Source organism: Sturnira hondurensis, unplaced genomic scaffold, assembly GCF_014824575.4.
Source record: "Sturnira hondurensis isolate 20B ecotype Veracruz unplaced genomic scaffold, ASM1482457v3 Scaffold0025370, whole genome shotgun sequence".
In the NCBI taxonomy this organism is placed as follows: domain Eukaryota; kingdom Metazoa; phylum Chordata; class Mammalia; order Chiroptera; family Phyllostomidae; genus Sturnira; species Sturnira hondurensis.
In genome coordinates this window covers 15800547-15821987 of record NW_028098001.1, presented here as the reverse complement: position 1 = coordinate 15821987, position 21441 = coordinate 15800547, and the positions used below count along the sequence as shown (strand labels likewise).

Genomic DNA, 21441 nt, shown 5'->3' with positions numbered 1-21441 from the left:
ATAGTAAGTGAAATAAGGCAGGTGGTGAAAGACAAATAGCATACAATCTCACCTTTAAATGGAACCTAGTCAACAAAACAAACAAGCAAGCAAAATATTACTAGAGATATTGAAATTAAAAACAAACTGATAGTTACTAGAGGTGAGGTATGAGGGAATAATGGGTGGGAGTCACGGAGCTTCCTCTGTGTTGTTTCTTTTCAGGAACAACTATAAGAGACAGATGGACAAAACCAAAGAGGCTTGAATCAGGGGAGGCAGGTGGGGATGGCTGGGTTGGTGGGGAAGTTGTGAGGGGAAAAGACAGACAAGTGTACATGAACAGCAATAAAAACAAAGAAACAAATTTACCAAGAAACAAAATACCAGTGTCATGTTTCACAGATAGAGAACAAGTATTTCAAAAATTTATATAGAACCATGAATTACCCCAAATAGTACTAGTTGTGTGTAGTGGAATATTTAGGGTTCCTTATATACAGTAAGATGTCACCTGTAAATAATGAGAATTTTCATTTGTCCTTTCCAATTCAGATACTTTTTACGTTTTTCTTACCTTTGACTTCTGTACCTAAAACTTCCAAGACTATATGGGAAAAAATGTGGTGCAAATGCACATCCTTGTTTTTTTCCTGATCTTAAGGAAAATGGTTTTAGCCTTTCTCCATTGATTATGAAGTTACCTGTGCATTTGTCACATATGGCCTTTATTATTTTGAAATGTTCCCTATATTCTCACTGTGCAGAGCATTCATATCATAAATGGATGCTGATTTTGTCAAATGTATTTTCTGCATCTATTGATATTATCATACAGTTTTTATCCTTTATTTTAATCTGGCATATCACATTAAATTATTTGTGAGTATTAAAACAAACTTACATCTCAAAAATAAATCCCAGTTGGTCATGGTGTGTTACCTTTTTATTTTACTTCCGAATTTGGTTTGCTAATATTTTGTTGAGGATTATTATATATATGTTCATCAAGGTTATTGGTCAAGAATTTTTTTGGTAGTTTCTAAGTCAGATTTTGGGATCAGGGTCTTGGTTGCCTTGGAAAATAAGCTTAGGAGCTGCCCTTCCTTTTGAAATTGTTGGCTGTAAAGAATAGGTGTTAATTTTTCCTTGAATGTTTGGTAAAAATTCACCTATTAAAACATCTTGTTTAGGACTTTGGTTTGTTAAAAAAAAATTTATTACTGATTCAATTTTGTTAGTACTAATTGGTTTGTTTCATTTCCTATTTCTTCTAGGTTCATTCTTAGAAGAATGCATGTTTTGAGGGATTTATGTATTTCTTCCAGATTATCTAAATATTTGGCAATAGTTGTTTGTAACATTTTCTTATACTCCTTTGTATTTTTGTAGTGCCAGTTGTTACCCCTCTGTTTTCATTTCTGATTTTATTAATTTAGGTCCTTTTTTCTTTTTTGTTGATGAGTCTGGTTAAAAGATTATTAATTTTGTTTATCTTGTCAAAGAAACAGCTCTTGGTTTTATTGATCTTTTGTATTATTTCTTTAGAATCTACTTCATGTATTTCCACTCTGATATTTGTTATTTCTTTCCTTCGTACCTTAGGCTTTGCTTGTTGTTCTTTTTCTAGTTCCTTTAAGTATAAAGTTAGACTGTTTATTGGAGATTGTTTTTGCTTCCTGAGGTAGGCCCATATTGCTCTGAATTTCCCTGTTGGTACTGCTTTTGCTATCTCCAACGGATTTTGTATTGTGTTTTCATTTTCATTTGTATCAAGGTATCATTTGATTTCTCCCTTAATCTCATTGTTAATCTATTTATTGTTTCATAGATGTTATTTATCATACATTTGTTTGTATGTTTCCCAGTTTTTTTCTCTTAGTTAACATTTAGTTTTATAACAGTGGATCTGAAGAAGCTTGGTATGAGTTCAATCTTCTTAAATTTATTCAGACTTGTTTTGTGGCATTACATGCATTCTATTCTGGAAAGCGTTCCATGTCACTAAGAAAAGAATGTATATTCTGCTGCTTTGGGGTGAAATATTCTAAAACTATCAATTAAATCCATCTGGTCTAGCCCTGGCTGTGTGGCTCAGTTGGCTGGAGCATTATTCCTTCCACCAAGAGATTGCCCATTTGATTTCAGTTCATGACACATGCCAAGTTAGACCTCTGGCTGTAGCATGTATGGGAGGAAACCAATCTCTCTTTCTCAAATTAATGGAGAGGTACCTTTGGGTGAGAATTAAAAAACATCCATCTCACTTCCGCCAAGATGGAGGCATAGGTGGAAACACTGTGCCTTCTCCCACAACCAAGTTTGACTATAACAAAAGTTTTGGAGAACTAGAACACACCCAAAGACTAGAACACAGAATTATACGGAAGTCCGACAGCTACGAACCGTTCAACGGGGACGGTAAGAGAGGCAGAACCAGCAACGGAGCTGGGTCCGGCAGGACAGATCCCCCGACCTAGGTGCTAGGCGTGCGGGCAGCCCAAAGCCAGTCGGGGTGCGGAGCAGACTGACTAAGGTTGCACATTCGAGTACAGTGAGATGGACCACGTAGGCCCCAGGGGACGAACCCAGTGGTGGAGGGCCGACAGCGGTGGCACACTTGAGTGCAGTGGAAAGAAACGCGTGGGCCTGGTGACAGTGGTGGCTGCGGTGCCGGTGGGGTCAGGGCAGTGGGCGGCGGAGGGAAGCCATTGTCCCTCTTTGACCCCGCCCCCCACATACAACATACAACGTCACAACCCAGCGACTCAGTTGCCCTGTTCTGGTGAAAACCTAGGGCTCCTATCCTGCTACTTAACAGGCAGGAACAGCCCAAAAGATGGAACTCAAAGTCCCAGAGTCAATAACCCTAAGCGACCGGGAAATTGCCAGCCTCTCAGAAGCCCAATTTAAGACACTATTTATCAGGATGCTCACAGAATTGGTAGACTACAGTCACAAATTAGAGAAACATATGAAGGCTAAACTAATTGAAATGAAGGGAGATGTCCAGGAAACCAATAGCGATGGAAAGGAAACTGGGACTCAAATCAATGGAATGGACCAGAAGGAAGAACAAAACATCCCACCAGAAAGGAATGAAGAAATGAGAATTCAAAAAAATGAGGAGAGGCTTAGGAACCTCCAGGACATCTTTAAACGTTCCAACATCCGGATTATAGGGGTACCAGAAGGGGGAAAGAAACAGCCACGAGTGGAAAACGTATTTGAACAAATAATAAAGGAGAACTTCCCCAGTCTGGCAAAGGAAATAGACTTCCAGGAAATCCAGGAAGCTCAGAGAGTCCCAAAGAAGTTGGACCCAAGAAGGAACACACCAAGGCACATCATAATTACATTAGCCAAGACTAAAATGAAGGAGAGAATCCTAGAAGCAGCAACAGATAAGGGGACAGTCACCTACAAAGGAGTACCCATCAGACTGTCAGCGGATTTCTCAAAAGGGACCTTACAGGCAAGAAGGGGCTGGAAAGAAGTATTTCAAGTCATGAAATCCAAAGACCTACAGCCAAGATTGCTTTATCCAGCAAAACTTTCATTTAGAATGGAAGGACAGATAAAGTGCTTCTCAGATAAGGTCAAGTTCAAGGAGTTCATCATCACCAAGCCCTTATTATATGAAATGCTAAAGGGACTTATATAAGGAAAAGATGATGAATACTATTAACAGTGAAAGGACAGCAAACACACAGGTATTAACAACCACACCTAAAACAAAAGCAAACCAAGAGGACAGCTAGATCAGGAGTGGAACCATAGAAATGAAGAACACATGGAGGGTTAGAAACAGGGGGGTGGGAGGAGGAGAAGGGGGGAGAAGGCACAGAAAATAGCATAGATGGCAGGTAGAAAATAGATAGGGGGGAGGGCAAGAATAGTGGGGGAAATATAGAATCTAAAGAACTTGAGACACGTGGTTATAAACTAAGGAGGGGAGAATGGTGGGGGAGGGAGGGTGCAGGTGTAGGGGAATGAAGGGGGGGAATAGAACAACTGTAATGGTATAATCAATAAAATATATTTTAAAAAATAAAAAAAAATAAAAAAGTTAAAAAAAATAAATAAAAAAAAAACCATCCATCTGTTTTAATGTATCACTTAAGGTCACTCTTTCCTTGCTGATTTTCTGACTGAAAGACAGATCCATTGATGTCAATGGGCTTCTAAAGTCCCTACTATGACTGTATTATTGTCAATTTCTCCTTTTATGTCTGACATTATTTGCTCTATATATTTCAGTGTTCCTTTGTAAAGTGCATAAATGTTTACAAGGGTTATATCCTCTTGATGGATTGATCCCTTATCACTGTGAAATGTTCTTTGTTTCTTATTATAGCCTTTGTTTTAAAGTCTACTTTCTGTAGAAGTATCATTACTCCATTTTTCCTTTCTATTTTCATATAATATCTTTTTTTATATTTTGATATTTTTAGTCTGTCTGTATTTTTTAAATCAGAAGTAGGTCTCTCTCAGACACTCTGTGAGGTCTTTGTGAGAAATGTCCAACTATTGTTATATAGTGAGAATGGTTTGTGTGACATCAATGTAACCTAGCAGCCAAGGAGAGTGGACTGGAATGCACAAGCGTGAACAATGACAACTTCATTATTCTAGTCAGTGGTGGCAGTAGATGCCTTGGATTGAGCACATGTACTGTGTGGCCATTACATTAAAAATGGCTGAGCAAGTAGAACAATGAATCTGCAACAAGTTTTGCATTAAGCTTGAACATTCTTCCATGGACACTGTTCAGATGATTCACAAGGCCACGGCCATGGGCAACAAGTGATTGGCAATTTCATCACAACTACATGCCTGCTCATGCATCACATCTCTTGCAGAGGTATTTGGTGAAACATCAAATCACTTATGTGTCTCAGCCACCCCTAGAGCCCAGATTTATAACTTGCAACTTCTGGTCTTTCTCAAAACTACAATGACCTTTTAAAAGAGATTTCAGACTATGAGATTCAGAAAAATATGATGGAGCAGCTCATGATGATTGAGAGAATTGTGTGATGTCCTATGGTGTCTTCTTTGAAGGGACTGAGGCATCACTGTCCTGTGTACAACATGTCTTGTGTCTTCTCTCCCCCTTTTTATTATTGTTCAAGTACAATTGTCTCCATTTCCCCCTCACCAATCCCCTACACCCCAATCATTCCCATCCCCCACTCCCAATCCTCCCCCTCTTTGGCTTTGTCCATGTGTCTTTTATACATGTTCCTTGATGACCCTCCCCCCTCCCCCCATTATCCCCTCCCACCTCTCCTCTGATTACTGTCAGTTTGTTCTTTATTTCAATGTCTCTTGTGTTTTCTTTAATAAATGTCCCTGTTTTTCATATGGCATGACTGGATACTTTCTCAACAGACCTCTTACATTTGGGTATCGTTCTCTTATGCATTTATCCACCTTATGTCTATTTATTAGAATATTTGATCCATTTACACTTAAATTTATTATTTATTGATGTGTAGTTCTTGTTATTTTATCATCGATATCTATCTTCCATTATCTTCTTCTCACAGAGTTCCTTTTTAAAAGCATTTTTTGTAGCACTGGCTTGGTAGTAATTAACCCCTTTAATTTTTTCTTGGCTTAGAAACTATTTTTCTCTTTTTCTGAGTCTAAATGATAGCTTTTAAGGATGGAGTGGTTTGGGTTGTAGGTCTTTTCTTTACATCACCCTGAATATTAGGTGCTAACATTGCCTTATCTGAAAAAATTCTGTTGAGAAATAGCTGACAGTCTTATGCGATTTTCCTTTTAGGTAATTGCTTTTCTTTTATTGTTTTTAGGATATGCCCTTTATTTTTAACCTTTGTCATTTTACTTATGCTGTGTCTTGGTGTGTATCTCTTTGGGTGCATCTTACTTGGGGCTCTGCACTTCCTGGACTCATATGTATTTTCTTTGACAGGTTATGAATGTTTTCAGTCACTATTAACTTAAATAGGCTATCAATCTTTTTGCCTATTTCTTTTTATCTTCTTACTCTTAGTATGTGTACGTTGTTATGCTAGATATTGCCCCTTAACCTGCATCCATCTTTTAAAAATTATTTTTCTCACAGTGACCAGAGGGGTGAGGGGAGGGAATTTCAAGGGAAAAGAGGAAGGGTTTACAGAATCAAGTATAAAGGACACATGGACAAAAACTAAGGGGGGTAAAAATGGGAGGGAGGTGGGGAGCACAAGGGGGTGGGCTGGGATGGGAGTAAAAGACAGAAAACTGTACTTGAACAATTAAAATAAAATAAAATAAATTAAAAATTATTTTTCTCTTTGTTGTTTTGATTGGGGCTTTTCTGTGACTAATTTGGCTCCAAATTATTGATTCAATCTTCTGTTTCATGTAATATACTGTTGATTCTTTCTAGTGTATCCTTCATTTCAGTTACTGAATTCTTAATTTCACACTGGCTATTTTTTATTATTTCAATATCCTTTTTATCTTATCTCTTTGTTGAATTTCTCCTTAACTTCATCAACCTTCTTTATAACCAGTGTTTTGAACTCTGTATCTGGGAGATTGCTTACCTCCATTGTGTTTACTTTTTTTCTGGAGATTTTACTGTTCTTTTAATTGGCACATACTTCTCTCTCTCTCCTCACTTTTTCTGCCTCTGTGTTTCTATTTATTAGATACATCTATTGTGTTTCCTAGCCTTGACAGGATGGCCTTATACAGTAGGTTTCCTGAGGGGCTCAGTTGTAGAGTCTTCCTGATCACCCGAGCAAGGTGTCTAGGAGTGACTCTTGTTTGTATTGTGTGTACTGGCTGTTGTATTTGAACTTTGCTGTTGGCATGCCCATGAGTGGGGTTAGCCCTCAGGTTGACTGTGAATATTGGCAGCAATCACAGTGTACAAACTACTGTGAAGGACCTAACCCCATGGAATGGGATTTTCCCTAAGGAGATTACTCTTTTTTAATGTGCCACTTATTGGGCTAATCATGTGGTGCTGTGCTGTGGTTTGAATCTTGCCACAGGTTTCTTGGCTTGAGGGCCACTTGGGAAGAGTTTGGTGCAGGCCCAGATTAGCTGCTGCCTATGACTGACCCAATGTTACTTGGTAGGAAATACAATGTGACTCATGATTGGTAACTACCTTTCATGGGTCTGCAGGTGTATGGGAGAGGGCATGCTGCAAACTGATGCAGGCTGCCACCAGTGCTTGGCCAGGGGTCATTTAGAAAATGGCCCAAGGCCCCCGAAGGCCGGTGGCTGTGTAAGTCTCAGTTACTGTAAAAGTCCCAAACAGTATGTAATTTGAGTGAGTCAGGTTCTTGGGGAGACACCACGTTGGGCTTAGTGTCCAGCAGGTTAATGTAGATTCAGATTTGACCATGTGGTGGGAGGGCTCAACAAATGAAAGATGGCAACTGCTCACCAGGTGTGTTGTTGGATAGCTCAACAGAGGATCACTAGGGGCTGTCCTTCCAGAGCTTACTCTAAGGCCACATAGCTAAGCTTCTCTCTATATGTTTTTGGCTTTCCCCAAGCCACTGCTCTCTCTGTTTCAGAGCTTGGAGAGAGGTCCTGTGAGTTAGTGAGTCAGTCCATGGGCCCTTTAAGATAACCCTGTGAGTTTCCAGCAGCTTTACCTCATTCAGGTGGACAAATTGTCAGCTGAATTTCAGAAGGAGTTGTCTTGGAGGCTCCTTTTACCAGCACTGGTAATATGGCTGGGGAGACTAGTGTTGGTGTAGGATCCCTTTTGCTCCTCATGGGAGACTTCTGCATCTGAAATATCACTCAGAATTTTCAATTGTCATGCATGGGTGTGGGTCCAGCCTGCTTTGAGTCTCTCCCCGATTCCTATCAATCTCAATGTGCCTTCTTCTTTGTATACTTAGTTATAGAACTTCCGTCCAGTTGGTATACAGATGGTTGTCCAGGTTGGTTATTCCATAATTTAATTGTGGTGTTGATGTGGCCATAGGAGGATGCTAGCACAACATTTACCTGCTCCACTTTCTTGACTGGAACTCCCTATCTGACAGTCTTATTCTTTAGTTTTTAAATACTTTCTTTAGGAAGAAATAAAATTTAGTTAATAAAATTTTATTCTGGAGAAGTCAATAATGAAAAGAAATGTTAAGAAACAGAACTGTAGCCCATTACTTACCTCAACTGTTAAAAGATCATCTAGATTCTATTGCATTATCAAATAGTTGTCATTATCAAATAATAAAAGAAATTCATCAGTGTTTCAGGTTGTAGAATAGGAGCTTTGCATTTGCTCCCTACTTAATAACAGTAACTCTATGATATAACTATTATTAAGTTTATTGTATAAATACAGAAATTGAAGTTCAGAGATTTAAGGAAAATAATGTCCATTAAATGATTGTCAGTGGTTAGAATGAAATTCTGGCAAAGTTGGCACCAGAGCCTTGAACTCTTGACTTTCATGCCAAAGAATTTATGTAAAAGTGTTTATTTAAGAGTTTCCTTAAAGTAGTTTTTACTTTTTCATTCATTGTAATTCTGGAAATATCCTGAGCTAATGAATAAACATTACTTACTTTATTTGCTTCCAACTGGGATTCCAGAGTTCCTGTCTCTTTGAGCAAAGATCTAGTTAAAAACCAGAGAAAAAGTTACTCATAATATTGGAGGTCGATATTTCATACAGACAAATTCAAAGCTTCTACATTTCTCTGCTGCTACTTATTCCAAATTATTTGGCCTCTTTGAAATAAAATTTCAGAACACCAAATATTCATGGAAACAAACCTTCTGTTTATTGGCAACCTTGACAGATACATGAAAAGATAATTTAGGTGTATTTCTAGTTATTTTCTGCCTATGAAAAGGCTTCCAGACCTCCACCCCAGTTCTTATTCTCAAACATATCCTCAACCTAATGTGTAAGCAAGATTCCACCTAATGAGGTATGGAGGCAGAATGACATTTATTGTGCTTCTCTTTCTCGCTCCACATTTTTATTTAGGCATCATCAGATTGAGATGGGACAAAGATGACCCAGTAATAAAGTCTCCTTAGTTAATTATTCCAGAATGGTATAACAAAAAAACCCATAATAACAAAATACTGACCCATCCAGAAAATAGGCCCTGGTCATGGGGTTCAGGAACAGGAATCAGAAAAGAAAAAGGGAAATCATATGTTAACATTGATTACTTTACTTTAATAATATTTTCTTCAGATTTATGAAACATTTTAAATCATTAGTAGCCAAAACCATATAGACACGTTCCACCCACTGTTACCAAAGTGTCTTTCACACTGAAGATCTAACAGCCTTCCATTCAGCTACTTGCTGTTGGATGAAGAGCATGTATGTGAGGTGATATACTCAGTGTTCAGCAAATGATGCCAGAAGACTGGGAACCAAAACCAAAGGGAGAGAAGGATGAACTATATTTCCTTTGTTTTCTCTAGGATGTTTTTAGCCATGATAGAGATTTTCTTTTTGTTAATTATGTGATTTATTTTAGTCACTGGTGTATACAAACAGTATCCATGTTTGTATACAATTCTGACCTATTTATTGGATACAGTCTACCAACTTACCTTTATTCTAATGCATTCCACCTTCTAAGTCTCCTTTTTTCAGCTTATTTGCTTCAGTAGATGTGACAAATGTTATTTTTACATACAGAACAATTTGTATTCAATAAAACTGATTAGCATATATTATGTCACTTGATTCTCATCACAGCTTTAGTAGTCAGGCAACATAAGAATTTTATATTATTTGTTTATGATATGCTCTGCTTCTGCTTCTGTTAATAAATACATATGTAACCTTGACCAAGTCCATTTATTTACTGAACTTCTTTACACATTTGGACACAGGTAATAAGATCTTCTTTGTATACTTTTCAAGGATGCTCTAAAAGTTAAGTGACATAATGGACATAAAAGTACTTTATAAGGTGCCAAGTGGTATGCAAACATAAGAAACAATAATTATTTTTGGACTGTAACTACAGCCAACAGGGAAAAAGTGAAAGTATCAAGAAAAAAAGATTTAAAGGTACACAGTGGGTATAAGGCTGAAATTCTCATTTCTCGATTTTGCAAAGATTGATACAGAAAGTAATAAATTATAAATATAAAGCACAGATAAGATTTGGTGATTTTTAGGACAGAATAAATGCTGTAGAAATCCCTCCTCCCAACACCTTTTTGTACTACATCCTCGGGGGAATGGAGAGTGTATCATAAGGATCACAGGTTTTGAGGTATCACAGCACACCTGGTCTCCAAGACCCACTGAAGGAAGGCACTGGCATTCTGTTCAAACTCTTGGCACATCTCAAAGTTCTTGATCTGTCTTGCCTCCTCATTTTGCAGCTCCTGCTCTCGTTCCTAGGAACCAAAATCACAGACAGTCGATTGCATGTTAAAGAGCATTTTTTTGAAATAAAATAACTGTTTCCAAGCTGAGCTGTATATCTTAACTCTCCAAAATCTAACCTATATCCCAGAGGCATGTGCCTAAGTATTCATAAATCTTCCATCCCACCTCTTCTCATCTTCAAATGAAACTGGAGAGCATTATGTTAAGTTAAATAAGGCAGGCAATGAAAGATAAATAACATAGGATCTCACCTATAAGTGGAACCTAATCAACAAAGCAAATAAGTGAGCACAAAATAACCAGAGACACTAAAATTAGTAATAAATTTTAAAATATTTTCCATCACTTCTATAATAAACATCATTATAGACAGACAAAAATTGAATACAACCACATTTAAATGGCACTTTCGGAAGTGTGTATGTAATAGGAAATACTTTGGATGGGGTAATACATAGACTTGAAATAAATATACCATCCTTGTAAACTTTTTATAATCTATTTTCAGAGTCACCTCCTAGAGCTTGTGTTTGCTTTCATAAATCACTATTTAACATCTACAAGTATAAAGCTGTCCAAAGTATGTTGCGCAGGTCTATATTTTTTGTGAACATATTTCCAAATTTTTCTTAGATTGTCCAGTTTATAACTGTTGTCCCAATTAATTACATTCCTTTCTTTTTCAAAAGTCCCCCAACTTGGATAATAAGTTGGCCATGATGACTATAGCCAAAACATGTCTCTGCTATGCCTCAAATTACCTTGATGGTGTCATGTATTTGCTTCCACATTTTCTCTAGCACCTCCATTGTTAGCCAGGTATAAGGGCTGGAGGGCATATTTAAGGTCTTAATCTGCTGGTCTAGCTCTAACAAATAGTTGAAGTCTTCTTGGGCCCTGTCCAAGGAGGCCAAGAACACCTTGTGATCCTTCTGAAGCTGGTGAATCTCATTTAGGGAGACACAATGCACAGGTTCTGACAAGTCCTCCTCAACATTCTCACACCAATGGTTGAAAACTGAAGCCTTGTGTGCAAATTCCATGAATAGCTCCTCAGCCTACAGAGAAAAAAAGACACCTTCATCTTTACCAGTAGAAACAGAAGAGTAGAAGACAAGAGAAGACTGAGGGTAAAAATAATAACTTTCTTCAAATATTTTCAGGGCCAATACTCTAGAGAGCAGAACTAAAGGCAATAGGTACCATAGAATAAGATGGATGATGTGTGAGCTACAGGTATAAGGTCTGATTTTGGCATTTTACTTATGTGACACTGGCCAGATTCTCCATCATCTACAAATGAGAAAGTTGAATAATTTCTATAGTCATTTTAGCTCTAAGATTCCAAAAGTGGCAAAGGTCACTTTTAATGATAAGATTCCATGATTTCTTATTCTGAAGTCTGTTTTTCAATTCTACTTGGCACATAGTAAACATGCGAGAGTAGATGCTAAATGAATGATTAAATGAACAAGTCATTCATGGGATAGGCAAACCTATCTTATACCCTGTCCACTTTCTCTCTTTCTCCTGATCTCCTGCAGACCAAACCTCTCTAATGTCTCTGTCTGTACTGAGTTCTTATCATACCATTTTTCTAAAATGTGTTCAGGGTTCTTCTCAGACATGAAGCTCCTACTCTCTAACCTGTATGGGAATTCCTGCAATACTCTCTGGAGTTATCTGTATGTTTTGAGTGACTAAATTTCTGAAAGAAAGAAATATATAGATTGTTCCAAGGAGTATGTAATCAAGAATGTTTTATATTTAAAAATATATCACAGAATTTGGGGCAGCAGACTGTAGTTCCAAGGAGATTTATGTTATGCAAATTAGTTTTCATCCTTAAACATAAATGTTAAAGAGGAAAAAAATGACCCGAGTACAAGGGAGATTACAAACTCGTACTCTGTTTATCTTCCTTGTACTCATTCCTGCAATCCGTATGCTAAAATAGACCAACATAGAAAAAACTAACATGCAGAATATAAAAATGTAAAAAGCACCTTATATTATTTTCATAATACTATGGATCAACTGGATACTTTACACATATTTTATAATAAAAAAGTAAAATTAAAGAATCAGATTTTGAAATATCTTTTTTCTCTTCCATACACACACACACACACACACACACACACACGTTGGAATATATACATATATATATATATATATATATATATATATATATATAAGCTCTAATATACATATACACATACATATATATGTATGTATGTATATAAGTTTTTCATTACTTCATTCTTTTTTTCATTTAAAATAGGTTTCATATCCTTCAACAGAGTAAAAACTAATTGAGGGTCCAGATACACTGATTTTGTGTGTGTGTGTGTGTTTGTTTTCAAACTACCTTAAGTTGTTATGATGCAATACCTGCTATGGTATAGGAGTGTTCTATAATTTCACTGACTATCTGACTTCTCTTTAATAGTAATTTTTTAAATTATCAACATCTAAAGCTCTAACAACCACCATTAAAAAGAACACTTTAATCACTTATATCCATATGGAACTTAGTGGTTTATACTGAATTTTTCAGATCCATTATTTCTTTTAATAGTATTGAAAGAGAACAGCAAAACATGGTAATAACTTTATCCTACTTCATAAGTACAGGAATCAAGGTTCAGATGTTAAGTGACAATTGTGAATTTTCCAAGCTAGAAAGATAAGAGCAAAACTTTACTTGTCTAGTTTTCCTTTTATTTGAATTAAACAAAGGACAAGGATGACCTTTTCTCCTGCCTGTCAGTTTTAGGTCTTCCTTCTTTCACTCATTTGTCCCACCTACCTTTTCCATTACCTGCAGCCTAGCTTTCATCTCAAGTCAGCTGGATAACTAATAGAACAGTCCAAAAAAATTCCTGTCAATTAAAATATTTTTGCTCAATAAGAATGTCTTTTAATCATTTTCAAAATGCTGCCTCAAATGTCTGTAGATTATTCAATAGAGTTTCTACTATTTGTTCCTAGATTCCATGGTTAATATTTAATCAAGGCCTTACCATGCCTTATCATTTCTAAAATTTACCTTCTGGAAGGGTAACTGTTTCTCTAGCAATTTCTGTCTGTGGTCTGCAGAGACTTCCAGCAGCTGTTCCCAGAGCCTCAGCAGAGCAGCATGGCGCTCCTCAATGGCTTTGGTCTGGCTGTGTTGAGCAGCCACCAGTTGATCTTTTAGATCAGTTATCTTAGACAGTCTGTCTTGTTGAAAGCTCTGCATACTGACATCCAGCGTATCCTGAGAAAGATCCATAGAGAAGCACTGAACAGAGAAATAATAGAGATTCCAAAGGGTCACTTGCACCTGGGTTCCAGCATATTTTTTTTCAAGAACAAGATAAGAACTAGAAAAGATTTAGAAGGATGACTGAGGATAAAGAAATACATATGATTCAGAGACTTAACTGAACATTTGGGATTGGGATTATGGTCAAGTTTCAGTGTATTTATGTTTTATAATTAGATTTTAGTTTATATGGACTACAAAGATTAAGGAAATACTGAAAAATTACATGTTCTAAATATTCTAAATGAAAACTAAATCCTTCCCATAGTTCACATTCTTTGTAAGAGTCTGTGTATCACTTATTAGAGTTTGTGTTCTAATTACTAGCAATGCACTACTATAGAGCTTGGAAGTATGCAAACTAACAAAAGACCTCCTACAAACGCTATATTACACAAATGATATTTTTATGGAGATGATGATATCAGAATCAAAAGGATTATTTATCAGGATAAGGATGTTCCACTTCCAAATCTAAAAAGGTGGCTTGTAAATGCAATATTGTCTCTTTGAAGATAATTTTAACCACTGGGTAAAAATACAAAAAGCAGTTGTTCGAAAGGGATTAGAATGCAACTCAGGTAGCTACAACTCAGGGATTAAAATTTTAGAGAGGATTGAATGGGAATGCAGGAAAAGTAACATTCTCCATTACTCCCGAAGTATAAATTATACAGAGTAGGAGGAGAAAGCAGCTGATCAGATCTTTAGATGATCTGATGGAGCTAAAATGACAAAAACTGGAATTCTAGGAAACTGAGGCAGCCAGGTTTGAAGAGCCAGGAAAGAGAACTGCATAAAATAGGTGTAATATTCTTCCTGCATTTTCCTCTCAAGGCATTTATAGATTCATTTGTTGTTGTTGTTGTTCAGTTCCAGTTGTCTCCATTTTTCGCCATTACTCTTCCCCATTCTAGCCCCACCCCCGCCCACATTCAATCCTCTTTCCCCGTTGTCTTTGTCCATGAGTCCTTTATACATGGGTCCTTAAAGATCCTTCCCCTTCTTTGCCCCATTATTCCTTCCCCTACCCTTCTGGTTACTGTTAGGACACAAGTTCTAGAAGCTAAGCAGAAATCAGTAGTTATGAATCTAAAATGCTAAGTATAGTTTTCTGTAGTTACACAATACTGAGTTCAGGACACATTGGGTATGAGCAGGTCTAAGAAAAGATGTAAGTGAAAAGACCCCAAGTGTAAAACCATATTGAAAGAACACTAGTTTTCAAAAACAGACAAACAAACAAACTCTGAAAGTATGCTTTTAAACAGTTCAACCCCTAACCAAAAAGTAGGGTTAAATGTGGGATGGGAGTGTTAACTTATAGCCTAAGTCAAAACTCACTGTTCCAATAAGACAATCAAACACAACAAAACTCACTATATGATATTTATAAAAGACACATCTAAAATATAAAGGCATTCTGCATTTCTGTGTTTATTGCAGCATTATTCACAATAGCTAAGATATAGAAACAAACTAAGAGTTCATGACAAGATGGACAAATAAAAAATATGCCATATAGGAAAACAGATATATGCATACACAAACATACATATATAATGGAATATTATTCCGTCATGAGAAATAAGGGAATCCTTCCACTGGCAACAACTTGGATAAAATTTGAGGGAATTGTGCTAAGTGAAATAAGTATGACAGAGAAAGACAAGTACTGTATTATGTCACTTACTTGTGGAATCTAAAATAATGGTTACCCAGAAATGGGGCCAGGGAGGGGTAGAAACTTTCTTCAATCAAGTTCTGGGGTCTAATGAACGAAAAGGTAATTTACCTAATAATACTCTGTTATATACTTGAAAGTTAAGAGAGTAAATCTTAACTTTTCTTATTAAAAATAAATTATAATTATGTGACAAGATTAAGGTGCTATGTAATTCTATGATGGTAATCATTTTGCAATTTATAAATGTATTAAATCAACAACAAAAATAAAATAACTATAAAGACACTGAAAATTTCAAATCAGCCTAAGTGCCCATAAGTATATGAGTGGATTAAAAAACTTGTGGTACATTACACAGTGAAATACTATGCAATAGTAAAATAAATAGAAGAAGGATTTCTTACCTTTTGCAACAACATGGATAGAACTGAAGACTATTATGCTAAGTGAAATAAGTCAGTCAATGAAAGACAAATGTCATATGAATTTTTCAAAATATTTTATTTATTTACTTTTAGACAGAGGCGAAGGGAAGGAGAAAGAGTGGGAGAGAAACATCAATGCGTGGTTGACTCTCATGTGTTCCCCTACTGGGGACCTGGCCTGCAACCCAGGCATGTGTCCAGACTGAGAATCAAACTGGCGACCCTTCCCTTCACGGGCCCACACTCAATCCACTGAGCTGCACCAGCCAGGGCCAAATGTCATATGAATTTAATGAACAAAATAAACTAATGAGCAACACAGAATCAGAGGCATAAACACAGGGAACAGACTGGCAGGTGTAAGAGTGTAGGCAGGAGGTGGGGACTGGTTGATATCAAGTGAAATATTTAGTCAAAGAACATATATGCAAGACGTATGGACATGGACAACTGTGGCATGAGGGGGTGAGGTAAGTGCAGGAGGCAAAGGGAAAACTTGAGATGACTGTAATACCATAAAAATTAAATATTTAAAAGAAAAAAAGGAAACTGAAAGAGCAAAAACAAGAATATAAAACAGATGTATACTGCAAACAAAAAAAAAACTGGTGTAGTATTCTAGCATGTAAACAAGACTTTATATCAAGAAATGCATATAGCTCTTTTGAAAAACAGCTATGTAGCAATTTTGAGAAAGAAGGAAGAAAGCAGGAGGGATCACAATACCTGGTATCAAACTGTATTACAAGGCCACTGTAATCAAAACAGCCTGGTACTGGCATAAAAACAGGTACATAGACCAATGGAACAGAACAGAGAGCCCAGAAATAAATGCAAGACTCTATGGTCAGTTAATACTTGACGAAGGGTGAAGGAGCATAAAATGTAGCAAATATAGGCTCTTCAGCAAATGGTGTTGGGAGATCCAGACAGCTGCAAGTAAAAAAAAACACGAAAGAAAGAAACACAATTGCCAACTTACACCATACACAAAAATAAATTCAAGGTGGACAAAAGTCTTAAATATAAGTCAAAACACCATAAAAGGCCTAGAAGAAAACATTGGCAGAAGGACTTCCGCCAAGATGGAGGCATAGGTGGAAACACCGTGCCTTCTTCCACAAACAAGTTTGAATACAACAAAGGTTTGGAGAACAAAGACACAGCCAAAGAACAGAAAATTGAATTATACGAAAGTCCTACAAAAACTAACCGTTCAACCAGAGAGTAAGAGGGGCAGAGACAGCAGCAGAGCAGGATAAGGCAGGAAAGATCCCCAGAACCTAGACGTGCAAGTACCCCAGACCCAGTGAGGATGTAGGGCAGACTGACCTCGGTCGCACATTCGCGCACAGTGAGACGGACCACACAGGCCCCAGGGAGCGAACCCAGTGGTGGAGGGCTGATGGCGGTGGCACACTCACGTGCAGTGGGATGAAACGTGTGGGCCCCAGTGATGGTGGCAGCTGTGGCACCTGTGGAGGCCACGGTGGGAGGTGGCAGACAGTACGCCATTGCTCCTCTTTGACCCCGGCCCCAGATACGGCGTCACAACCCAGTGACTAAGTTGCCCTGCTCTGGTGAACACTTAGGGCTCCAATCCTGCTACGTAACAGGCACAAACAGCCCAAAAGATGGTGCAAGAAGAACTCAAAGTCCCAGAGCTGATAACTCTAAGTGACCAAGAGATTGCCAGCCTCTCAGAAGCACAGTTCAAGACACTGTTTATCAGGATGCTCACAGAACTGGTTGATCATAGTCACAAATTAGAGGAACATATGAAGGCTAAACTCACAGAAATGAAGGGAGATGTCCAGGAAACCAATAGCGATGGAAAAGAAACTGGGACTCAAATCAATGGAATGGACCAGAAGGAAGAATGAAACATCCAACCAGAAAGGAATGAAGAAATGAGAATTCAAAAAAATGAGGAGAGGCTTAGGAACCTCCAGGACATCTTTAAACGTTCCAACATCCGGATTATAGGGGTACCAGAAGGGGGAAAGAAACAGCCACGAGTGGAAAACGTATTTGAACAAATAATAAAGGAGAACTTCCCCAGTCTGGCAAAGGAAATAGACTTCCAGGAAATCCAGGAAGCTCAGAGAGTCCCAAAGAAGTTGGACCCAAGAAGGAACACACCAAGGCACATCATAATTACATTAGCCAAGACTAAAATGAAGGAGAGAATCCTAGAAGCAGCAAGAGATAAGGGGACAGTCACCTACAAAGGAGTACCCATCAGACTGTCAGTGGATTTCTCAAAAGAGACCTTACAGGCAAGAAGGGGCTGGAAAGAAGTATTCCAAGTCATGAAATCCAAAGACCTACAGCCAAGATTGCTTTATCCAGCAAAACTTTCATTTAGAATGGAAGGACAGATAAAGTGCTTCTCAGATAAGGTCAAGTTCAAGGAGTTCATCATCACCAAGCCCTTATTATATGAAATGTTAAAGGGACTTATATAAGAAAAAGAAGATGAAAAATATTAACAGTGAAAGGACAGCAAACTCACAGTTATTAACAACCACACCTAAAACAAAAGCAAACCAAGAGGACAGCTAGATCAGGAGTGGAACCATAGAAATGAAGAACACATGGAGGGTTAGCAACATGGGAGTGGGAGGAGGAGAAGGGGGGAGAAGGTACAGAAAATAGCATAGACGGTAGGTAGAAAATAGATGGGGGGAGGGCAAGAATAGTGGGGGAAATATAGAATCTAAAGAACTTGAGACACGTGGTTATAAACTAAGGGGAGGAGAATGGTGGGGGAGGGAGTGTGCGGGTGGAGGGGAATGAAGGGGGGAATAGAACAACTCTAATGGTATGATCAATAAAATATATTTTAAAAAAGAAAGAAAGAAAACTTTGGCAGGAAAATCCCAGACATTCCACACAGCAACATCTTCACTGATATGTCCTCTAATGCAAGGGAAATAAAGGAAAGAATAAACAAATGGGGCCTAATAAAATTGAAAAGCTTCTGCATGGCTAAAGGAAATAGCATTAAAATTAAAAGGGAATTTCAGGGGGAAAAGGGAAAGGATTTATGGGAACTAGTATAAAGGACACATGGATGACAACTAAGGGGCATGGAAATGGGAGAGAGGTGGGGAGAACTGGGAGGGTGGGTGAGATGAGAGTAAAAGACAGAAAACTGTACTTGAACAATAATTAAATTATAAAAATTTAAAAATCTGAATATTTAAAAAGGAAAAAGAGAGCCAACTATATGGGAAAATGTATTTGCCAATGATACCTCAGACAATGGTTTGATCTCCAAAATAAGTAAAGAACTCACATGTCTCCACTCCAGGAAGACAAAAAAAAAAAAAAAAATTAAAAAATGGGCAAAAGACTTGAACAGACACTTCTCCAAGGAGAATATACAGAGGGCCCAGAGACATGTGAAAAGATGTTCAGCATCATTAGCCATCACAGAGATGCAAATTAAAACCACAATGAGATAGCACCTCACAGTAGTCAGAATGGCCATCATAAACAAATCAACAAACAGACGTAAGAGGATACAGAGAAAAGGGACCCCTAGTGCATTTTGGCAAAAATGAAGACTGGTGCAGCCACTCTAGAAAACAGTATGAGATTTCCTCAGAAAAGTAAAAGTGGAATTGCCTTTTGACCCAGCAATTTCACTGCTATGATTATACCCTAAGTGCCCTGAAACACCAAATTACCCCAATGTTTATAGCAGCACAATTTACAATAGCCAAGTGCTGGAAGCAACCTAAGTGCCCATCAGTAAATGAGTGGATCAAAAAACCATGGTACAGCCCTGGCTGGTGTAGCTCAGTGTATTGAGCGTGGGCCTTCGAACCAAAGGATCGCTGTTCGATTCCTAGTCAGGGTACATGCCTGGGTTGCAGGCCGGTTCCCAGCAGGGAATGCACGAGAGATAACCGTACACTGATATTTCTCTCCCTCTCTACTTCCCTTCCCTTCTAAAGATAAGTAAATAAAATAATAAAAAAAAAATAAAACCATGGTACATTTGCACAATGGAATATTACACAGGAGAGAAAAAATGAGCTCCTACCCTTTGTGAGAGTATTGTGGAACTGGAGAGCATCATGCAAAGTGAAATAAGCCAGATGGTGAGGGGCAAATACCATACGATCTTACCTTTAACTGGAACATAATCAACAAAAGAGAAAAGCAAATAATAAAGAATCAGAGACATTGAAATTAAAAACAATCTAGAACAATAGCTAGAAGGGAGCAGGGAGGGGACAGTGGGGAGCAGGGTTTTCAGGACCTACTATAAAGGACACATGGACAAAACCAACGGGGAAGGTGGAAGCAAGGGAGGGAGGTGAGTTTGGCTAGCGTTGGGGAAGTGATGGGGTGGGGGGGGGAATGCAGACAATTGTATTTGAACAACAATAAAGGAATTTTTAAAAAGAGAACTATCAAGTTTTAAAAAACGATGTATTTCTTAACTACTCAACCATTTACTCAATAGTTACTCTGTTCCAGGGACTGTACTATGAAAGAATACTTGATGATATAGGGAATGTTAATATAGACTATAAAAGATACTTATAGTATGATCTGAAATACTTCATGTGAAAAGGGAGTGTATATACACATACCTACAAAGAAAATAAGACTGAAAAGATATTCTAAAAATATTAATAAGAATTATCTCTGAGTAATAGACAATTTATTTCTTCTATGTGCTTTTTCACATTTGTCCCATTTTCTATGATTACTTTCTATTCTGTAAACTGAAAAAGTATAGGAGATCATTCTGCATGGCGTGGGCCCAACTCCCATATGGAGATGTACAGGACCCACATCCACGGATAGGTTCTGCTGTGGGGAATCAGGCCTGCATCGTATCTAGACTGCTACGAGATTTGCTTTTACTAAAACCCCCTTGCCCTGAATTGAGAAAGCAAGTGCCTTTTGTAACTTCCTAAAGTCTGTGTTAAACCTCCCCAGTATGGAGTATAATGGGTTCAATTACTTTTCCCTTTGCATTTGCAAACATCCTTCTCTTTGAAGTAATTAGCAGGATCCTCTCCTTTGTTTTCTGTAAAAGGTAACCACCTAAAGCAAACCTGTGCATAGGAAATGTGGACCATCATGCAATGTGCCCAGAAGAGCAATAAAAGCTTGTAAGGCAAGGGCTGAGGCTTTTTCTCCTATTGAGAGAGAAACTGCACCGTCCCTTTCCTCCACAGGACTCGGTAGTCCATGTGAATTTGTTGTGTCTCATCCACAGTGTCATGGACCCCACAAGCCAGGATCCACATCAAAAAAGTACCTCAAAAATAAAAGTATGTTATGTTCTAGATATATCTAATAAATCTTGAAGTGTTTTTATATAAAAAATGAACATTTTATAATTAAAAAGCATCAATTCCTCAAGATGTTTAAATAATCCAAAATAACACAACTTTTAATCTAGACTCCAAATATGTAAAATTAATAAATATTTAAACAACATAACTAACAAAATCTAATAGGTAATATAATGAACTGAAAAATATACCTTATTTCTTTTGTTGGAAATTAATTACCTTTATTTATTGTCATTATTTAAACTTGGCTATATTAATATGTATAAATGTTATACAAAAACTATTCACCAAAACAGGCCTATTTATGTTGTGGACCCTGGCTTGTGGGGTCCACGATATTGTGGATGAGACATGAC

At 37.6% G+C, this 21441-nt stretch overlaps 1 protein-coding gene across 2 annotated transcripts in view; it reads right to left on the bottom strand.

The window, feature by feature from the left end:
• Window positions 1-21441, bottom strand: part of SPTA1 (spectrin alpha, erythrocytic 1) — a 199218-nt gene that overhangs the window by 15600 nt on the left and 162177 nt on the right. Inside the window, exons 43-47 of one of the 2 annotated variants that reach the window (XM_037039373.1) lie at window positions 13392-13601; window positions 11101-11397; window positions 10235-10347; window positions 9069-9086; window positions 8535-8586 (exon numbers count right to left, since the gene is read on the bottom strand). In XM_037039373.1, the coding sequence (XP_036895268.1) occupies window positions 8535-8586; window positions 9069-9086; window positions 10235-10347; window positions 11101-11397; window positions 13392-13601 (690 nt within the window). The remainder of the gene's footprint in view (window positions 1-8534; window positions 8587-9068; window positions 9087-10234; window positions 10348-11100; window positions 11398-13391; window positions 13602-21441) is intronic. The other variant, XM_037039374.1, reaches the window with a different exon arrangement.